General features: G+C 35.8%; 1 protein-coding gene across 2 annotated transcripts; it reads left to right on the plus strand.

The window, feature by feature from the left end:
- The first annotated feature begins 1,905 nt into the window (after positions 1-1,905).
- slc27a1b (solute carrier family 27 member 1b) lies at positions 1,906-16,087 on the plus strand. Of its 2 annotated transcripts, none has more exons than XM_079423134.1 (13): positions 1,906-2,128; positions 3,080-3,253; positions 3,410-3,804; positions 4,494-4,655; positions 7,243-7,312; positions 7,399-7,490; positions 8,680-8,789; positions 10,020-10,229; positions 10,315-10,441; positions 12,700-12,837; positions 12,920-13,084; positions 14,184-14,330; positions 15,108-16,087. In XM_079423134.1, the coding sequence occupies exons 2-13, from the start codon at positions 3,081-3,083 to the stop codon at positions 15,263-15,265; spliced, it is 1,947 nt and encodes a 648-aa protein (XP_079279260.1). In that variant the 5' UTR covers positions 1,906-2,128; position 3,080; the 3' UTR covers positions 15,266-16,087. The 2 variants fall into 2 exon arrangements, with proteins under 2 accessions (XP_079279260.1, XP_079279259.1); XM_079423133.1 differs by having other exon boundaries at positions 1,921-2,132.
- The last annotated feature ends 418 nt before the right edge of the window (positions 16,088-16,505 follow it).

Consider the following 16,505-nt stretch of genomic DNA (forward strand, 5'->3'; position numbering starts at 1 on the left):
GATTATTCTGTGCTGTGTCTCCCTCTTCAGGTCGAAGAAGAGAAACGCACACAGAAGAAACGACCTCATATTTTAGCAGTGGTCCAATCAGGTAAATGTGTGTGTGCACGATAACGATAATCTTTTCTTTTCTGTTTTTGGACGACAAACGCAAACTCTACGGGGTGATCAGAGAATGAGGGAAAAAGATCGATATACTGATGGATCATTAATATTCATGACCCATAAAAACATTGGCATCCTTGTCTGTGTGATGATTTATTCTCTTGTTGTTTTATTAGTAATTGTGTGCAGGTCTTTTGGTTTAGTTCATAGGCAGTGAAGGTCATTTATAGCCATATATTATGTGTTAAGTGTTGAATACAGAAGTCATTCATATCATAATTGCAATAAATAAATAACAATTGGCATAGAAGCTGACATCTATTTTCTTTTCCTTCCCCTGGATCTATTGTAGCACATCAGCAATGGATCAGTGTTACTGCTTTTGTCTCGATGTTGACTAAAATATAGGAGACATTTTTCTGAATCTTTTGAAAATAGTTTAATAGACTAATTTCAGAACTGAGACGTCTAACACATTTCAGATGCAGCTTGTTTTACTTTCACTTTCACTCTAGCATTTATTTGTTGTGCAGAAGATGCCAGTGACAATTTGTACATTTAAAATCTTGTTCAGGCCCAATCATAGCACAGAAACTAAACTTGTTAAAATTACAAATGACTTGCTTCTTGCGTCAGACTAAGGCTGCATCTCATTGCTAGTTTTACTTGATCTTAGTGCTGTGTTCGACACTATAGATCATGACACACTCATAGATGAAATGCAAAACTATATGGGTATTCAAGGGCAGGCTTTAAGGTGTCTTAGATCCTACCTGTCCGATCGTTAGTACCTTTGTCTATTTAAACGGGGAATCATCTCAATTATTGGTAGTGAAGTATGGAGTACCACAAGGATCTGTCCTCTGCTATTTTCAATATACATGTTGCACCTTGGTAATTATTAGAAATTATTAGAAAATATGGGATTAGTTTCCATTGTTATGCTCATGATACTCAACTATATATCTCAACATGACCAGATGAAACTTCTAAATTATCTAAGATAACAGAGTGTGTTAAAAATGTAAAAGATTGGATGACCAATAATTTCCTCCAATAATATAGCTTCCTGATAATGTTCGGGGTTCAGACACACTCTCTCTGTTTAAATCTAGATTTCTGTGTGCTGTGTAGTCACCTCTTTAAGCAAGCATTCACCTAATGTAATCTCATAACCTTGACATGGCTGATCAAATGCACATTTTCATTCTTTTGGTTGGCTTGTTGAACACCTCATTAACAGCAGCTACATTAATTTCTCTATTTGCTTCTCTGTTTCTGCCACGGGACTTGCCGAGGCAACAAGGAATTACACAAGCTTCAGTCTGGATCCATCCCTTATGAAGGTCTGAGATGACCCAACACCTGAGAAGAGATGATGCCAACCCCTCAGAAGACCTCAGATGATGCTAACCCTGGAACAACATACAAATCTACCACATTTTGCTTAATAGCAATGCTGAATTGAATTGAAAGAGGGTGTGAAAAGATCATTTTGTTGAAAAATAAAACGGGGGAAACAAAATATGATCAATTCAAGTGTCGCAGATGATAAGGGCAATAACGCGTCTTGCGAAATAAAAGCATTGAGACATGTCTTGTTGATTGAGTCATCGTCACAGCCCCTCATTTTTCAGAGGCTCGAGTTCAGACAGGACCCCAAAACAAGCCAGTCCAGACACGTAGAACCCGGAGAACCTGCAGACGCGTGACTGACAGCTGCGTCCTCCAATCAGAGCGGAGAGCGTCAGTGTGTCCTCCAATCAGAGCGGAGCGCTGAGTGTGGAGGCGGGGCTTCCAGACCGAGGTTCGCTCATTCCAAGCCAAGTGAGAGTTCACGAGTGTCAGTAAATCGCTATGTGTCATCTTTCTCTAGACGTCTGTCACTTACACACATTTCTCAGTAAGTTCTCGTCAGACCTGTGAAGGCATCAAGTGCAGCTTTCAGTGTTTCTCTGGGATCATTCGGTCAGAGGATTGAACTAGAGGTCAAAACTGAACGGGCTGATCGGGAGGAGCGCAGGCAAGTGCGTTTCAGGAGCAAATATCTATTATCGACCTACTCTTCTGGTTATAATTACTGTATGCACACATGTAACGCTAATTTAAAGTAGTTTAAGTATATCTGGTTGAGTCTTCAGTTCTTTGATTCTCCAAATGTTTTGGGAAAAGATGATAAACAACGGTTTTTTCATTAATTTAACATTAAATAATAGATTCAAATAGATCTATTCTTTTAAATGCATTTGTGTAAGCGTTAATGTGTGTTTTTGTGAGCTCCTACCCTGACTTTTTAACTTATTCTCTATAATAAATGCACAGAATGTGCGAAAAATGTGGAATTTTAGTTTAAACATCTTTAGAGTAACTAATCTGTTTATATGTACAGTTTTTATATTTGTAATAAAGAATCGCTATATGTAAAATACTGCTGTCAATACATCGCATTTAGAGAATAACTGATCTTTTTCCCCAGTTGTTTCTTATTAGATGAAATGCAATGACAGTGAGTTTCAAGATCTGAAATGTCATTCATTTAAAGATTTTTAAGTTCTGTTCTAAGAGTAGATTTATTAGATGTCATTAACAAAACCAATCAATATTTGAGAATTGTAATTCATAAATAGTTCATATTTTAGCTAAATGGGCAGTGTTATTGTCATTACCAAGATTTTGAGTATAGGTAAAATTCTGCTGAAGAATAATGCATAATTATATTTCAAGTATTTTCTTTTCTTTTAATAATCAGTATCAAAACTATATGTTAAAATGTAGATGGATGAAAAGTGTGTACGTCAGGCTTTCTAACTGGTTGCCATTCCTTTTTCACCTTTTAATTCTCTTGTTTGTCCTTCACTGGTCCATTTTAAGCCCTGTACTGTGAGAATTAAATTTTAGAAGTACTAGCAGTCACTCAAATGCACATAATTAATGCATAATAATTGCTTGTTGTCTCTTGTCTTCTCTCCTCCAGGATGGGTGCTGGAGACGGGTTTCGTGCCCCAGTAGCGGTCATCACAGCTGGGTTATTGAGTGTCCTGGGCCTCTCGTGGTTCTGGAGTTTGCTGGCTCTCTTAGGAGTTTATTTATGTTCTGGAGGATGGAGGTTTCTCTATGTGGCCGCTTGCACCATCAAGAGAGACCTTGTGTGAGTATAACCCACTTTCTCTCAGTTTATTTAGTCGAGTGTGAAGTATGGTGTAGAGAAAACTGACATGGACAAATCGACTATTAAATCTATTAAAAACAGAGCCACTTATATAATCTACACATATTTATCTCTTTCGTTCTCTCTCTCCTCCAGTGGTCTGCAGGCACTGCTGCGTGTCAAATCGTCCATGAGTCATTATGTTCGCACGCACAGCACCGTCCCGTCCATATTCGCCCAGCGGGTGGCGCTCCACCCGGAGAAAGCGGCTCTGGTGGAGGAGTCGACGGGCGAGGTGTGGAGCTTCTCTGAGTTGGACCGGCGCTCGAACGCTGTGGCGCAGTGGGCCGTGGCGCAGGGCTGGAGGTCTGGAGACGTGGTGGCTGTCTTCATGGAGAGCCGGCCGCTCATGGTGGCGCTGTGGCTCGGACTGGCTAAAGTGGGCGTGGAGCCGGCGCTCATCAATTTCAACCTGCGACGTGATTCGCTGATGCACTGCGTGGGCGTGTCCGGAGCGCGAGGAATGGTGTTCGGGGCGGAGCTTCTGGAGGGTGAGACATGATATATATTTTGTTGTGACATGATATATTTTCAAAAGCCATTGAGATATTTGTGGCCAATAGCTAATGGCATATAGCTAAATAACAATTTAATTTGAGAAAATGTGACACATTTACCCAAATATTTGTTCAAACGTTGTTTAATAAACATTCAAAAACAGTTTGGTAGCACTTTATTTTACAGTCCTGTTACTCGTGTACATACTATGTTGTTATTTTAGTAATTACAGTAACTAGGTAAAAACTAGGTACTTACCCTGAACCTACCCTTAAACCTAACCCTGCCCCATGTATTTACAGTGAAGCACTTTTTCACACAGGGCCATGTGGGTTTGGATTTTGTTTTCCCTTCATAAAAAAAACCCTTCATTTAAAAACTGCATGTTGTGTTATCTTTGATTAATATTTAAATTTGTTTGATGATCTGAAACATTAAAGTTTGACAAACTTGCAATAAAATAAAAAATCAGGAAGGGGGCTAACACTTTTTCACACCACTATATATATATATTATATATACACACACACACACACACACACACACACACATACATAAATAAAATAAATATATGCAATGACTATATAATAATAAATGTAATAATAAATGAATAAATTGATCTAATATCTTTTTAATTGAAAGCTCTGATAATCTGATCACTGATCTGTCTGTGTGTCTGTAGCGGTGTTGGAGGTGAAGGAGTCTTTCAGCGCTCTTTCTCTCTTCTGTACCGGCTCGACTGCGGCCGAGACTTTGGATTCGCTGTCGGCTCAGAATCTGGATGATCTGCTGGCTTCGTCTCCTGACTCGCCGCCCGCCGTCACACACAACAAGGGCTTCAACGGTCTGTGTTTGTGTTTATGGATGAGGTGCTGCATATTTCTGAGTGTGTGAATGAGTTTATTTAACTTTTTATTATATTTTCATTATATCGTTATATTATTTAAAGTGAATATTACCATGATAAATTAATACTTTTATTAATTTATAATCTTATATCTAAATGATTTCTTAATTTTAATTTAATGTCACAATGTTGCAAATATTAAATGGTATTGTTATATTTCTTATATTATATATTATGTTTACATTATTTAAATTGGCATAAATGAATAATCACAAATATTACCATGATGAAAAAAAAACACTTTTACGTTGTAACATATATAATATATACATTTAAAGTAACATATCATTAAATAAAATTACAATATATAAAGCAAATTGTTTTCTTTTGGGGGAAATGTGCTTAGTTGACTAAAAGTAATGTTTAAAATCTTAATAGTCTTAAAAACAGGCTACATTTTCTTAATGCTCGGTCTAATTCTTGTTTCTTGCTTGTGAGTTTGGGGTGAATGTGAGCCGGACGTGTTTTTGGCAGGCTGTGTGAGATTCACCCCTTTACAAAGAGAGAGAGAGAGAGAGGGGGGCAGTGGTATTATGTGTGTTTTCAGTGAGAGAGCGAGTGAGTGTTAATGTGGGGAAAAGGTTACATACCAGCCAAGTCTACCAGCCAGCCAAGAAAGAAAGTCTTAGCTACAAAAGCAGATTGTGTGGGAAAAACACGATGAAGGGAGAAAGAGAGCAGAAAACAGATCCGCTCCCTGAGGAGACATACATAAACCAGGATCAGGAGATCGAGGAGAAAGACACCAGTGTCTGAGACAGACGGACTGATGGACGGAGGGCTCGTAAATGTGTCAGAGGCTGAACGGTCATTGGTTAATTCACCTCTGACCCAGTCAGCTGGCCTGATCCTGTACGTTTGTGTTTAGTTCATTTGGGTTTAGTCGTCTCCAGACGCGAATCAGATCTGACACAACCTCTCTCTGGGACGCCCAGCAGTGTCTTCAGCTGGAAACATGAGTCACACAATGTATTCCTGACCTCTCCCCTGTAATGCATATGTGGGGCACAGTTTGATTCACGTCCTTCATTACACAACCCGTGTAGTCAGTGATGATTTTGATGTGTGTGGAGTGTGAGTTTACTTCAGGTTAACTATAATGTTATTCTCATTTTTCATGAAAATAATGTCACAAAGTAAAGAATCACACTGCTCCAAAAGGTTTGTCTAATTTAGACAAAATCTAATTTACAGGCCTGGAAATGAGCAAATGCTAAATAGTCATGGTCATAGTGAATATAGATTGTTTTCTAGTTTTGCTCAGCTATAAAATACACTAGTCAACATTTGAAGTGGATCAAAACCTTTCATCAAAGTTGTCCTAAAACATAAAACCAAAATGCGTTCTTGTCTTAGGACAACTTTGATTAACTTTTTTGATCCACTTCAAATGACTACAGTGTTTATTCAAAATTGCTGTTGGAATGCAATCACTACAAAAGTTCTCTTTCAGAGAGGAAAAGTTTTTAACATCAACATGCACGTTAAATGAGTAATTGTTGGAAAGTGAGCTGAAATGACCACTTAATATATTAGGAAAACTGACAACTGTATTCATTTTAGAGTTAAAATAAATCTAAATTCCTAATTGTATGGGTATTTCTTCTTTTAGTGGTAATGCTTGGGTTTAATTAATCTGAAGTCATTATACAGTCATGGCCAAAAATATCGGCACCCTTGGTAAATATGATCAAATAAGCCTGTCAAAATTAATCTGCATTGTTAATCCTTTTGATCTTTTATTTAAAAAAACATCACAAAAATCTAACCTTTTATTTGATAATAAGAATTTAAAACGGGGGGAAATCTCATTATGAAATATCAAATATAAGTTGGACACAATTATTGGCACCCCTAGAAATTCTTATGAGTAAAATATCTCTGAAGTATATTCACATTCACAATTTTGAGCACTCCAGGGTGATTATGAACATGAAATTATCCAGCCATGGCTTCCTGTTTCACAGAAATATAAATAGGAGGGAAAACAAAGTTCAAATTCCCTTAATCATCCATCACAATGAGAAAAAACAAAGAATATATTTCTGATGTGCAGCAAAATATTATTGAGCTTCACAAATTAGTGAAGTGGCTTTAGGAAAAAGCTAGAGCAGTGAAAATTCCCATTTCCACCATCAGGGCAATAATTAAGAATTTCCAATCAACATAAAATGTTAGGAAACTGCCTGGAAGAGGACGTGTGTCTATATCGTCCTAATGCACGGTGAGGAGAGTTTGAGTGGCCAAAGACTCTCCAAGGACCACAGCTGGAGAATTGCAGAAAAGAGTTGAGTCTCGGGGTCAGAAAACCTTAGGTTAGATTTTTTTGTGATTTTTTTTTAAATAAAAGATCAAAAGGATTAACAATGCAGATTAATTTTCACAGCCTTCTTTGATCATATTTACCAAGGGTGCCAATACTTTTGGCCATGACTGTAATTATCTATAAAGCTACAGCATTGTATGATACAGTATGTGTTCATTTTGATGTTGTTTGATGTTTGACGTGTGTTTCTCATCTCAGACAGGTTATTTTACATCTACACCTCAGGAACAACTGGTTTACCTAAAGCTGCTATCATAGTTCACAGCAGGTTTGTGCAACGCTGTTCTTAAAATACAGAGCAGACGTCATGTGTGCAACTGTGTCACTCTGTGTTTGTGTGTGCTGTGTAAACAGGTACTATCGCATTGCTGCGTTTGGATATTACTCCTTCGGTCTGCGGCCAGATGATGTTGTTTACTGCTGCCTGCCGCTCTATCACTCCGCAGGTATGTTTGCAGTACACAAACATCACGTTATACCCACTTTATGTCCTTCACTCGTTCTGTTCAGTTTATAGATTACAACTGCAGATTACTAAGAATACCTCAAATAAACCTTCATTCTAGTGATATGGACCAGGTTAATAAATCGGCCCATATTTGATAGTTTCAAATTCACCAGTATCATCTGATAATAGTTCACCTAGTGCCAACTCCATAATCTACCAACAGCCTTGTCAATAGGTAAACATTTTGTTCTTGTGAGTTTTGCATAAATATTGTGTAAGATAAGGGTTCATTTCAGTTCATCAGTTTGAGTAAATGCTATAAATTTAAGTAGGCCTTATATATTCACAGCGGCACATTCATGCAGCCGAGGCACAGAAGGGCAACACATACTATAAACACACAATGTTAACGTTATGTACAATGTTACAATGTAATGTGTTCCACAGTGTTTCTGTTTAATTAAAAAACATAAAAAATGTATCACTCGGAACGGGGAGAGTAGGACTGCAACATTTACAGGGGTAAAATATTGTATAAATCAGTGTGAATGATATACGAATAAACTGCTCTGTAAAACCCTTCAGAATATATATAAAAATAAAACTGTATTGTAGGGTAAGTTTAGGATATGTAAGTGTTACTGAACTGAAGGAAAAATTCACCACCTATCACCTCCTTCAAATATACTATCTACTTTTTACCATGTTTTAGGGGTAAAATGTTATATAAATTATTATGAATGATATATGAACAAACTGCTCAGTAAAATCTTTCAGAATATAGATAGGAATAAAACGGCCAAGTTTGGTGTAAGAAAGTGCTGCTGATGTGGAGAAAAAACTCGCCATCTTCAAATACACGCATTTTCACCATGATTTTAGGAATAAAATATTGTATAAAACAGTGTGAATGACATATAGACAAATCCCTCAGTAAAAATCTTCAGTATATAGAAAGGAATAAATCTGTTAAATTTGGTGTATTAAAGTGCTGCTGATGTGGAGATAAAACTTTTAAAGATATGTATTGTAGTTGTAATTATTATATTATAGGCTATTAAAGTCTGCTGCTTTGCAGGTTCTTGAAGGAACACATTAAGTATAATTTGTAAATGAAATGTGCATGGTGGCACAAGTTCAGCAGACAGGTCTAAGCAGTCAATGTCTCTTCTCTCTGTGTTTCTCAGGTAACATTGTGGGTGTGGGTCAGTGTCTGCTGCATGGTCTGACGGTGGTGATCCGCAGGAAGTTCTCCGCAAGCCGTTTCTGGGACGACTGCATCGAATACAACTGCACGGTGAGGACCTCTGACCACAGGCATTAGTCATCTTTTATATTCACACACTAGATGGCAGCACAGACAGCACAGAAAACATATTAAAGCACAACTAATCATATTATTATGCATTTAGGATAAAAACATTATCAGACTTTTCCAGTATATTAAAAGGAAGGAGAAAAACTCTGCATATCTTTTCCAAACAAATTTAGCAGTATTTTGGTGCAAATTCATTTGTCAGTGTTCAGATTAAAAGGTAAATAGTTATATACTGTACCTTGAAGAAAACCAGAGTTTGTCACCAACAAAACATGTATTGTTCAGTGAAGAATTGGCTGAACAAATATAATACTGCATACTATTGAAACATTTTGGTTTGAGTTCAAGTTTTGTTCACACTTTATATTAGGTGGCCTATGTACTTACATACTTGTCAAATTTCAAAACACATTTGCTGCTATTGAGGTGGGATATGGGTAAGGTTAGGGACAGGTTTGGTGGTATGGGTAGGTTTAAGGGTGGGTCAACAGTGTAATTATAAATGTAATTACAGAAATTAATTACAGATGTAATTACATATCGGTATTTTTAAATATATACGTACAATGTAAAACATGTATGTACACAATTAATGCATTGTATCAAATGATTAATTTCATTGTAAATACATAGTAGTTAAGGCCACCTAATATAAAGTGGGACGCAAGTTTTTTTTTTCTTTTGTAGGATAGTCACTTTTGCATTAGATGTCTAATATAAAATATGAGTAAAATCAGTTATAAAACCATAAAAACCAGAATCATTACTGTATGATATGAGATGCACACAAAGTCCATAATTCTAAATTTGATAGTATTTTGGTGCAAATTAATCTGTCACTGTTAAATACTGTACCACAAAGAAAATAACTGGCTTAATAAATAGACTAAATTTTACTATTACATTTTATGTGTTTTTAACATTTGTTTAATTCTTGTATGATATACACTTTATGCATGAATTGTTCCTTTGTTACTAATCTTTTTGAAGTTGCTTTGAATAAAAGTATCTGTTAAATTCATAAATATAACTGTTCATCTTATGTCTAGGGTAAAGTATGACCAAAACCAGCATAATTTCTGCTTGATATTTCTGATACGTTACCGCATGATATTTATACCGCTGATATTTCTGCACCGTATCGAAGGGTTAGTATTCAGTTTGATTGTTGATTTCAAGTGTTTAAGTTAGGTTTGTGTATGTTTGCAGGTGGTCCAGTACATCGGTGAAATCTGTCGATATCTGTTATCTCAGCCGGTCCGTCTGTCCGAGTCTCGTCACCAGGTGCGTGTTGCCATGGGCAACGGTCTGCGGCCCAACGTCTGGGAAGAGTTTATGAAACGCTTCAACATCAAACGCATCGGTGAGTTTTACGGAGCCACTGAGTGCAACTGCAGCCTCGCCAACATGGACAACAAGGTGTGTGTGAACGTTTATTGAACTCATTAGATCTGAATAGGTATTGGGTGTGATTTATGGATGTGTAATGTGCTCCTCTGGCCAGGTGGGGTCGTGTGGCTTCAACAGTGTGATTCTGCCCAGCGTTTATCCCATCAGACTGCTGAGCGCAGACGAGGACACCATGGAGTTAATACGGGACAGTCGAGGACTGTGTGTCCCGTGCAAACCTGGTGAGAAAAACACACACACACACATATGAAAACATTCAGCAGATGTGTGATTTAATATCTAAAGAAGGAAGCAAAATATTAAATAATAAATTGTGAAAAATATTAACATTAGATTGTGTGATTTAGGGATATCTGTTGTCTGCTGACCAAAGCTGCATTTATTTGATCAAAACAGTAAAAACAGTGAAATATTGTTATATTTTTAATCAACTGTTGTCTATGTGAATATCTGTTAAACTGTAATTTATTTCTGTGATCAAAGCTTTCAGCATCATTACTCCAGTCTTCAGTGTCACATGATCCTTCAGAAGTCTATTATGAATTCTAATATGCTGATTTAGTCTATTATGAATTCTAATATGCTGATTTAGTCTATTATGAATTCTAATATGCTGATTTGCTGGTCAAGAAACATTTCTGATTATTATCAATGTTGAAAACATTTTTGATGCATCGTGTTTTTATGGAAACTGTGATGCATTTGATTTTTCAGGATTCTTGAAGCTCAAAAGAAAGTCATTTGAAATAGAACTTTACTGTCACTTTTGGTCAACATAATCCATTTTTGATTAATAAAAGTATTAATTCGTTCTTTAAAAAAAATCTACCTGACCCAAACTTTTAAACACTATGTATATTTTGCAATCACGTCATGCTGATTTTACATGATCCTTTACTTAATGAAAGCTAAGTGTGTGAGAGTTGAATGATACATACTAACCTTTGGTGTTGTGAATATGTGTTTGCCTGGAAACTCAAAACAAACTGTCTGTGTAGTTTTCTGAACACATACCATGACAGAGCAAACAAGTGAATTTCAAAAGTGTTTCAAAAGGTCCCCCTTTATAATTCGTAACTGCACTGTAAACAAAAAAAAGTTGAGGCAACTTAACATTTTAAGGCAACCAGCTTCAGCAGATTTTTGAGTTTTTTCAACTTGTTGTGTTAAGTTTATACAACAAAAAGTTGGGAATCTCCTACAAAAATAGGTTGAGAGAACTCAAAAAAATCTGCTGAAGCTGGTTGCCTTAAAATGTTAAGTTGGCTCAACTTTTTTTTTTTTTTTTTTTTTTACAGTGTGGGTTAAAAATCATTGTCTGGCTAGTAACGTAACGGTTATGTAAACGCTCAGTGCTCTGCGTGTCCTTGTTTGCTCTTGGAGTTTGAATAAACACACATTTCACATCAGAGGCAAATGCCACTTTATTTACTTTTATTTAATATCTATATAGTTTTTAATATAAATTCATTATTATTTTTTTATTTATTTTACATTTTTTAATAGTTTGCATTTTTACATTTTCATTTTAATTTCAGTTTAAGGTATTGCATATTGTGTTTTTGTACGTTTTATTAGATTTTTTTCTGTTTTATTTTTACTTCAGTTTTAGTTTGTTATTTTAGTACTTTAAGGCAAGGCAGGGCTTAGACTAAGCCAGGCTTAGGCATAGTTCAATTAGGACATTTAAGCCATTTTTATAAACATGCTTAAAAAAAAAGCATTACTGATGTGCATCTTGAGACAAAACAAAGGCACTGGTATATTTTAAGATCAGTCAGTGCAAGTTTCTTTCAGTTGAAACAGCTCAGACTTACACTTTAGTTTATGACTAGACTTAAGCCTTGTCTGTGAAACTGGGGGTAAATGTTAAATGGTGCCTCAGAAACCAGCTGAAATAAAAAAGTTTATATTTTTATAGAATTAACTATAATAACCCTGGTGTAAATATTCCTCTATGAGACATTTGTGTATTTTCTGTGCACTTTTAAACACGGTAATAGACTTTTAAATATTTTTCAATCACGTCATGCTGATATAACATTATTCCTTATTTAATGAAATCTAAGTGTGTGAGAGTTGAATGATATATCTGTCCTTTAATATATTAACCTTTCGTGTTTATGTGAATATGTGTTTGCCTGGAAACTCAAAACAGACTGAGTGTCTGTGTAGATTTCACATTTCAATTAATTTTATTTAATGTCTACGTAGTTTTTAAGATATTTTTATTATTATTTTTTAATAGCTTGCACTCGTACATTTTCATTTTAATTACAGTTTAAGTGGTTGTATTGTGTGTTGTTGTAATTTAGTTTTTTATATGTTTTATTTTTACTTCAGTTTAGTTAGTTTAGTTTTACTTCAGTTTGCCTTAGAAACCAGCCGAAATAAAACGAGTTTATGTTTTTATGCACTATAATAACCCTGGTGTAAATATGCACCTATGAGAGATTTGTGTATTTTCTGTGCACTTCAGGAGAACCAGGGATTATCGTTGGCCGAATCAATCCTCAGGATCCGTTACGTCGTTTTGATGGCTACGCGAATCAAGAGGCTACCAATAAAAAGATCGCTCACAATGTCTTTAAAAAGGGAGACTCGGCGTATGTGTCAGGTAAAGTCAGATTTCTCCAGATGTGAACTGATCCACATGTGTGTTAGATGGATGGTTCTCACTCGGTGTTCCTCTCTCTCAGGTGATTTGATGGTGATGGATGAGTTCGGTTACGTGTATTTCCGGGACAGGGGTGGAGACACGTACCGCTGGCGGGGTGAGAACGTCTCCACTACAGAGGTGGAGGGAATCCTGAGCGCTCTGTTGAATCAGACGGACGTGGCCGTCTACGGTGTCTCAGTGCCAGGTGAGTCTGCAGATGTGTGAAATAATAAATGATAGATGGTTTAATTTAACAAAAAATAATCTCAAAATTGTTCAATTAAAGCACACAGTCATCTCTTCTCCACCAAAGCCCATTTCCACATTAGAGTATAGAAAATAAAAATAAAATTGTAGTTTTATGTCTTGAAATTGACACTCCTGTAATTGCAACTTTATATCTCCCAGTTGTGACATAATTTCATAAAATGTGAAATCTCATCATTGGAACTTTTAACTCACAGATATTATATGTTACAATTGTAACAATTTTTTTACGGTGGCCGAGAGAGCTCAATGCTCTGCAACTTCAGAAAACACATGCAAATAGAAAAAGCAAATTAAGAAAACATCTTCATCAGTTTGACAGCAGGTGCTGCAAATGCTCACAGTGCATTATTTGCAGTGCGTTTCTTTATTTGGTTGTGTCGTGAGCATCTGCAGCGCGTGTGTTGTCAAATCGATGAATTGTTTTCTTAATTTGAGGGTGTTTTTTCTGTTTGCAGCATGTTGAGCTCTCTCGGCCACCGTAATGTTTCATAGTTGCAGCTTTATATCTCTAATCTGTGACTGTATATCTTACAATGCGTCTTCAGATCTCACAATTACAACTATTTTGTGTAGTTGCAACTTATCTCTCAGTTGTGATTTTATATCTTGAAACATGACTGTAAACATCACAATTGCTTTTTTGTAATAATTACGACTTTATAACCTTAATAAGACTACATATTACAACTATTTCTCGTAATTACAACTTCATATCTCTCATATAAACACTGAAGCAGTGTTGAAGTTAATGAAGTTAATTATTGAAGACACTTCATATTAACAAGCAGAATTACCAAAGAAGAAAATCACAATTTGTAAGTCACCATTATAGTGGTCAGTGTTTGCATTAGTTGGGATCTTGACTTTTTTCTTCAATAATGGTCAATCATCACTTAAAATTCCAGATCAGAGATAATGATACAGCGATGTCAGTGCATGTGTTTGACGTCCAGGGAGCACAGTCATTTCTATTAAAGTGTGTGTTCGTAAAGCTTTGGGTTGCCGCTGCAGCTGTTCTCTGTGTTTTTCATCAGGTGTGGAGGGGAAGGCAGGAATGGCTGCCATAGCGGACGTGACGAATGACTTCAACTGTGAGACGTTTCTACGAGATGTGCAGAACGCTCTTCCTTCATACGCTCGCCCCGTCTTCTTACGACTTTCTCCTGAGGTCGACAAAACAGGTGACAGAAACAGATTCATGATCAGTTTCCCTCTGTATTTTCCCTTGTTTACCTCAAACATACACTGTAAACAATTGTCCTAAATTTAACGATAAAGGTCGGTCAGAAAGTGTTAATTGGTTAATATTTATATAAAACTGTAATAGATCTAATGAGACATTTCTTTGTAATTTTACAGTAAAGTACTCTTACAAGTTTTAAGTAACTAAAATTTTAAAGCTACTAAATAACTTTTCAAATGTAAATTTTTCTAAGCAACTAAAGTTTTACATTGAAGTTTTTCTAAGTAACTAAGTTGTAAATATAAGTTTTTCTAATAAGTTTTGAATTAAGGTTTTTCTAAGTAACTAAAGATTTTCTAAGTAGAAAAAAAAAGTTAATATAACTTCCAGTGAAAATTGTATTGACACACCCAGAATCACATTTGATGGTATTATGTTTAAATATTTTTTATTGATTATGTATATTTGGGCTTTATCTACATCTTATGTTGTTTTGTAACCGTAATGGTATTTTGTATGAGCTTTGATTCATCATGTGACTTTCTCTGTTCCACCTGTGTTTTTTGTGTGTTGTCAGTTTATTATAAAGGTACAAAACAGAACTTTTACTAAATTAACATTATATCAGTTAATAGAATATATGTTTTATCTATAAAATCTAAAATGTTGCTACCAAATCGTATGTTCTGGAATCTACATATGTCAGTTTTTTACTGTAATATTTACTGATTCTCATTTTTTACAGTGTAAAATCTGTCATGTTTTTCTGCCACAGGCACATTTAAAATCCAAAAGACTCGCTTACAGAAGGAGGGATTCGACCCACGACAAACCAGCGACCGGCTCTTCTTTCTCAACAGCCGATTGGGGCGCTACGAGAGTCTGACGGAGGAGCTCTACAGCGCCATCATGCAGGGAAAAGTATCGCTATAAGAAACAGAGAGTCTTATTGTGTTGGGTATCGATACGCGGTTTATTTGACCAAATCAGCTAGATAACTGGACTACAATCAAGCTCATACTTGCCACACTGTTGAGTTAGTACTTGAAACCACTAGTTCTTTCACATTGTTCAATAGTACAAAAAGTACCTTTTTCAGTTCAAGCACATCAGCAATGGCCTCTGGAAGTGAAATTCATTTTATTATTACAAGCCTCAGATATATTAGAGATTTTTGATTAGAAACACTGGACTTACATTTTCTCACTTTTGATTTAACTAAACACAAAGGTGCTTTATATTACCGAAATACGTTTCATGAGGTAAAAACACTACTGTAAAGGACACAAAAATGAGTCCATGTGTGATTAAGTAGTCAATCAGAAGACTCTGTATGTGTTTGGGTTTGCTGGTCTTGGAGGGTTTTCACATTCAGCTTCCGTTGAGAACGGATAGATTTCTCCAGGTATTATTGACTTACAGCACTGGAAATCACTTACAGCACTTTTAATACACTGTGATACTGAGACATATCCATGATTTCAGTCTTTTTAATACACACATATATTCAGTTCAGAGAGGTTACAGTAATAGTATTACAGATATGCTAAACATTTCAGATCACACACATTAAACTGTACGATTTCAATGTTAAAAGCAACACCTTCTGAGAACTGAATGAAAATATTCTGATGTGACGTGTACATAATCATACTGTTAGCAATTCAGATTGTTTATTCTTTTTCAGATGTTTTGACTATTTTACTTTCACTTGAATTTCTAAACTATTTTAATAAATTTAACTCAATAGTTTTACACTACGAAGTACATGAGCGTGTGTTTCCAGCTTTAGATAATCGGACGTACAGAAACAGCAACAAATGCTGCAATGCGCTGCGTTCTTCTCTTACTCTCATTATCATAGAAAGACAATGTCTTCTCAAACTCTATGATGTACTTTCCTCTGCTGAACACAGAAGATGTCCTAAAGAGTGCTAAGTGCCATTGACTTCCATTATTGACAAAAACACACTGAGAAGTTTCTAAAAATATCTTCTTTTATGCTCCATTGAAGTAAGAAAGACAACCAGTTCTTGAATGACATGAGTAAATGATAATTTGTGTGTGAACTATCCCATTAACTAATTACTAAATGATATTGAAAGTATAACAATCAATCATGTTCTGTCATCATACTGTACTTTGTAAAGTGGTTCCCCTCAGACAGAAAGAG

Source organism: Barbus barbus (assembly GCF_936440315.1).
Source record: "Barbus barbus genome assembly, chromosome: 8".
Taxonomy (NCBI): Eukaryota; Metazoa; Chordata; class Actinopteri; order Cypriniformes; family Cyprinidae; genus Barbus; species Barbus barbus.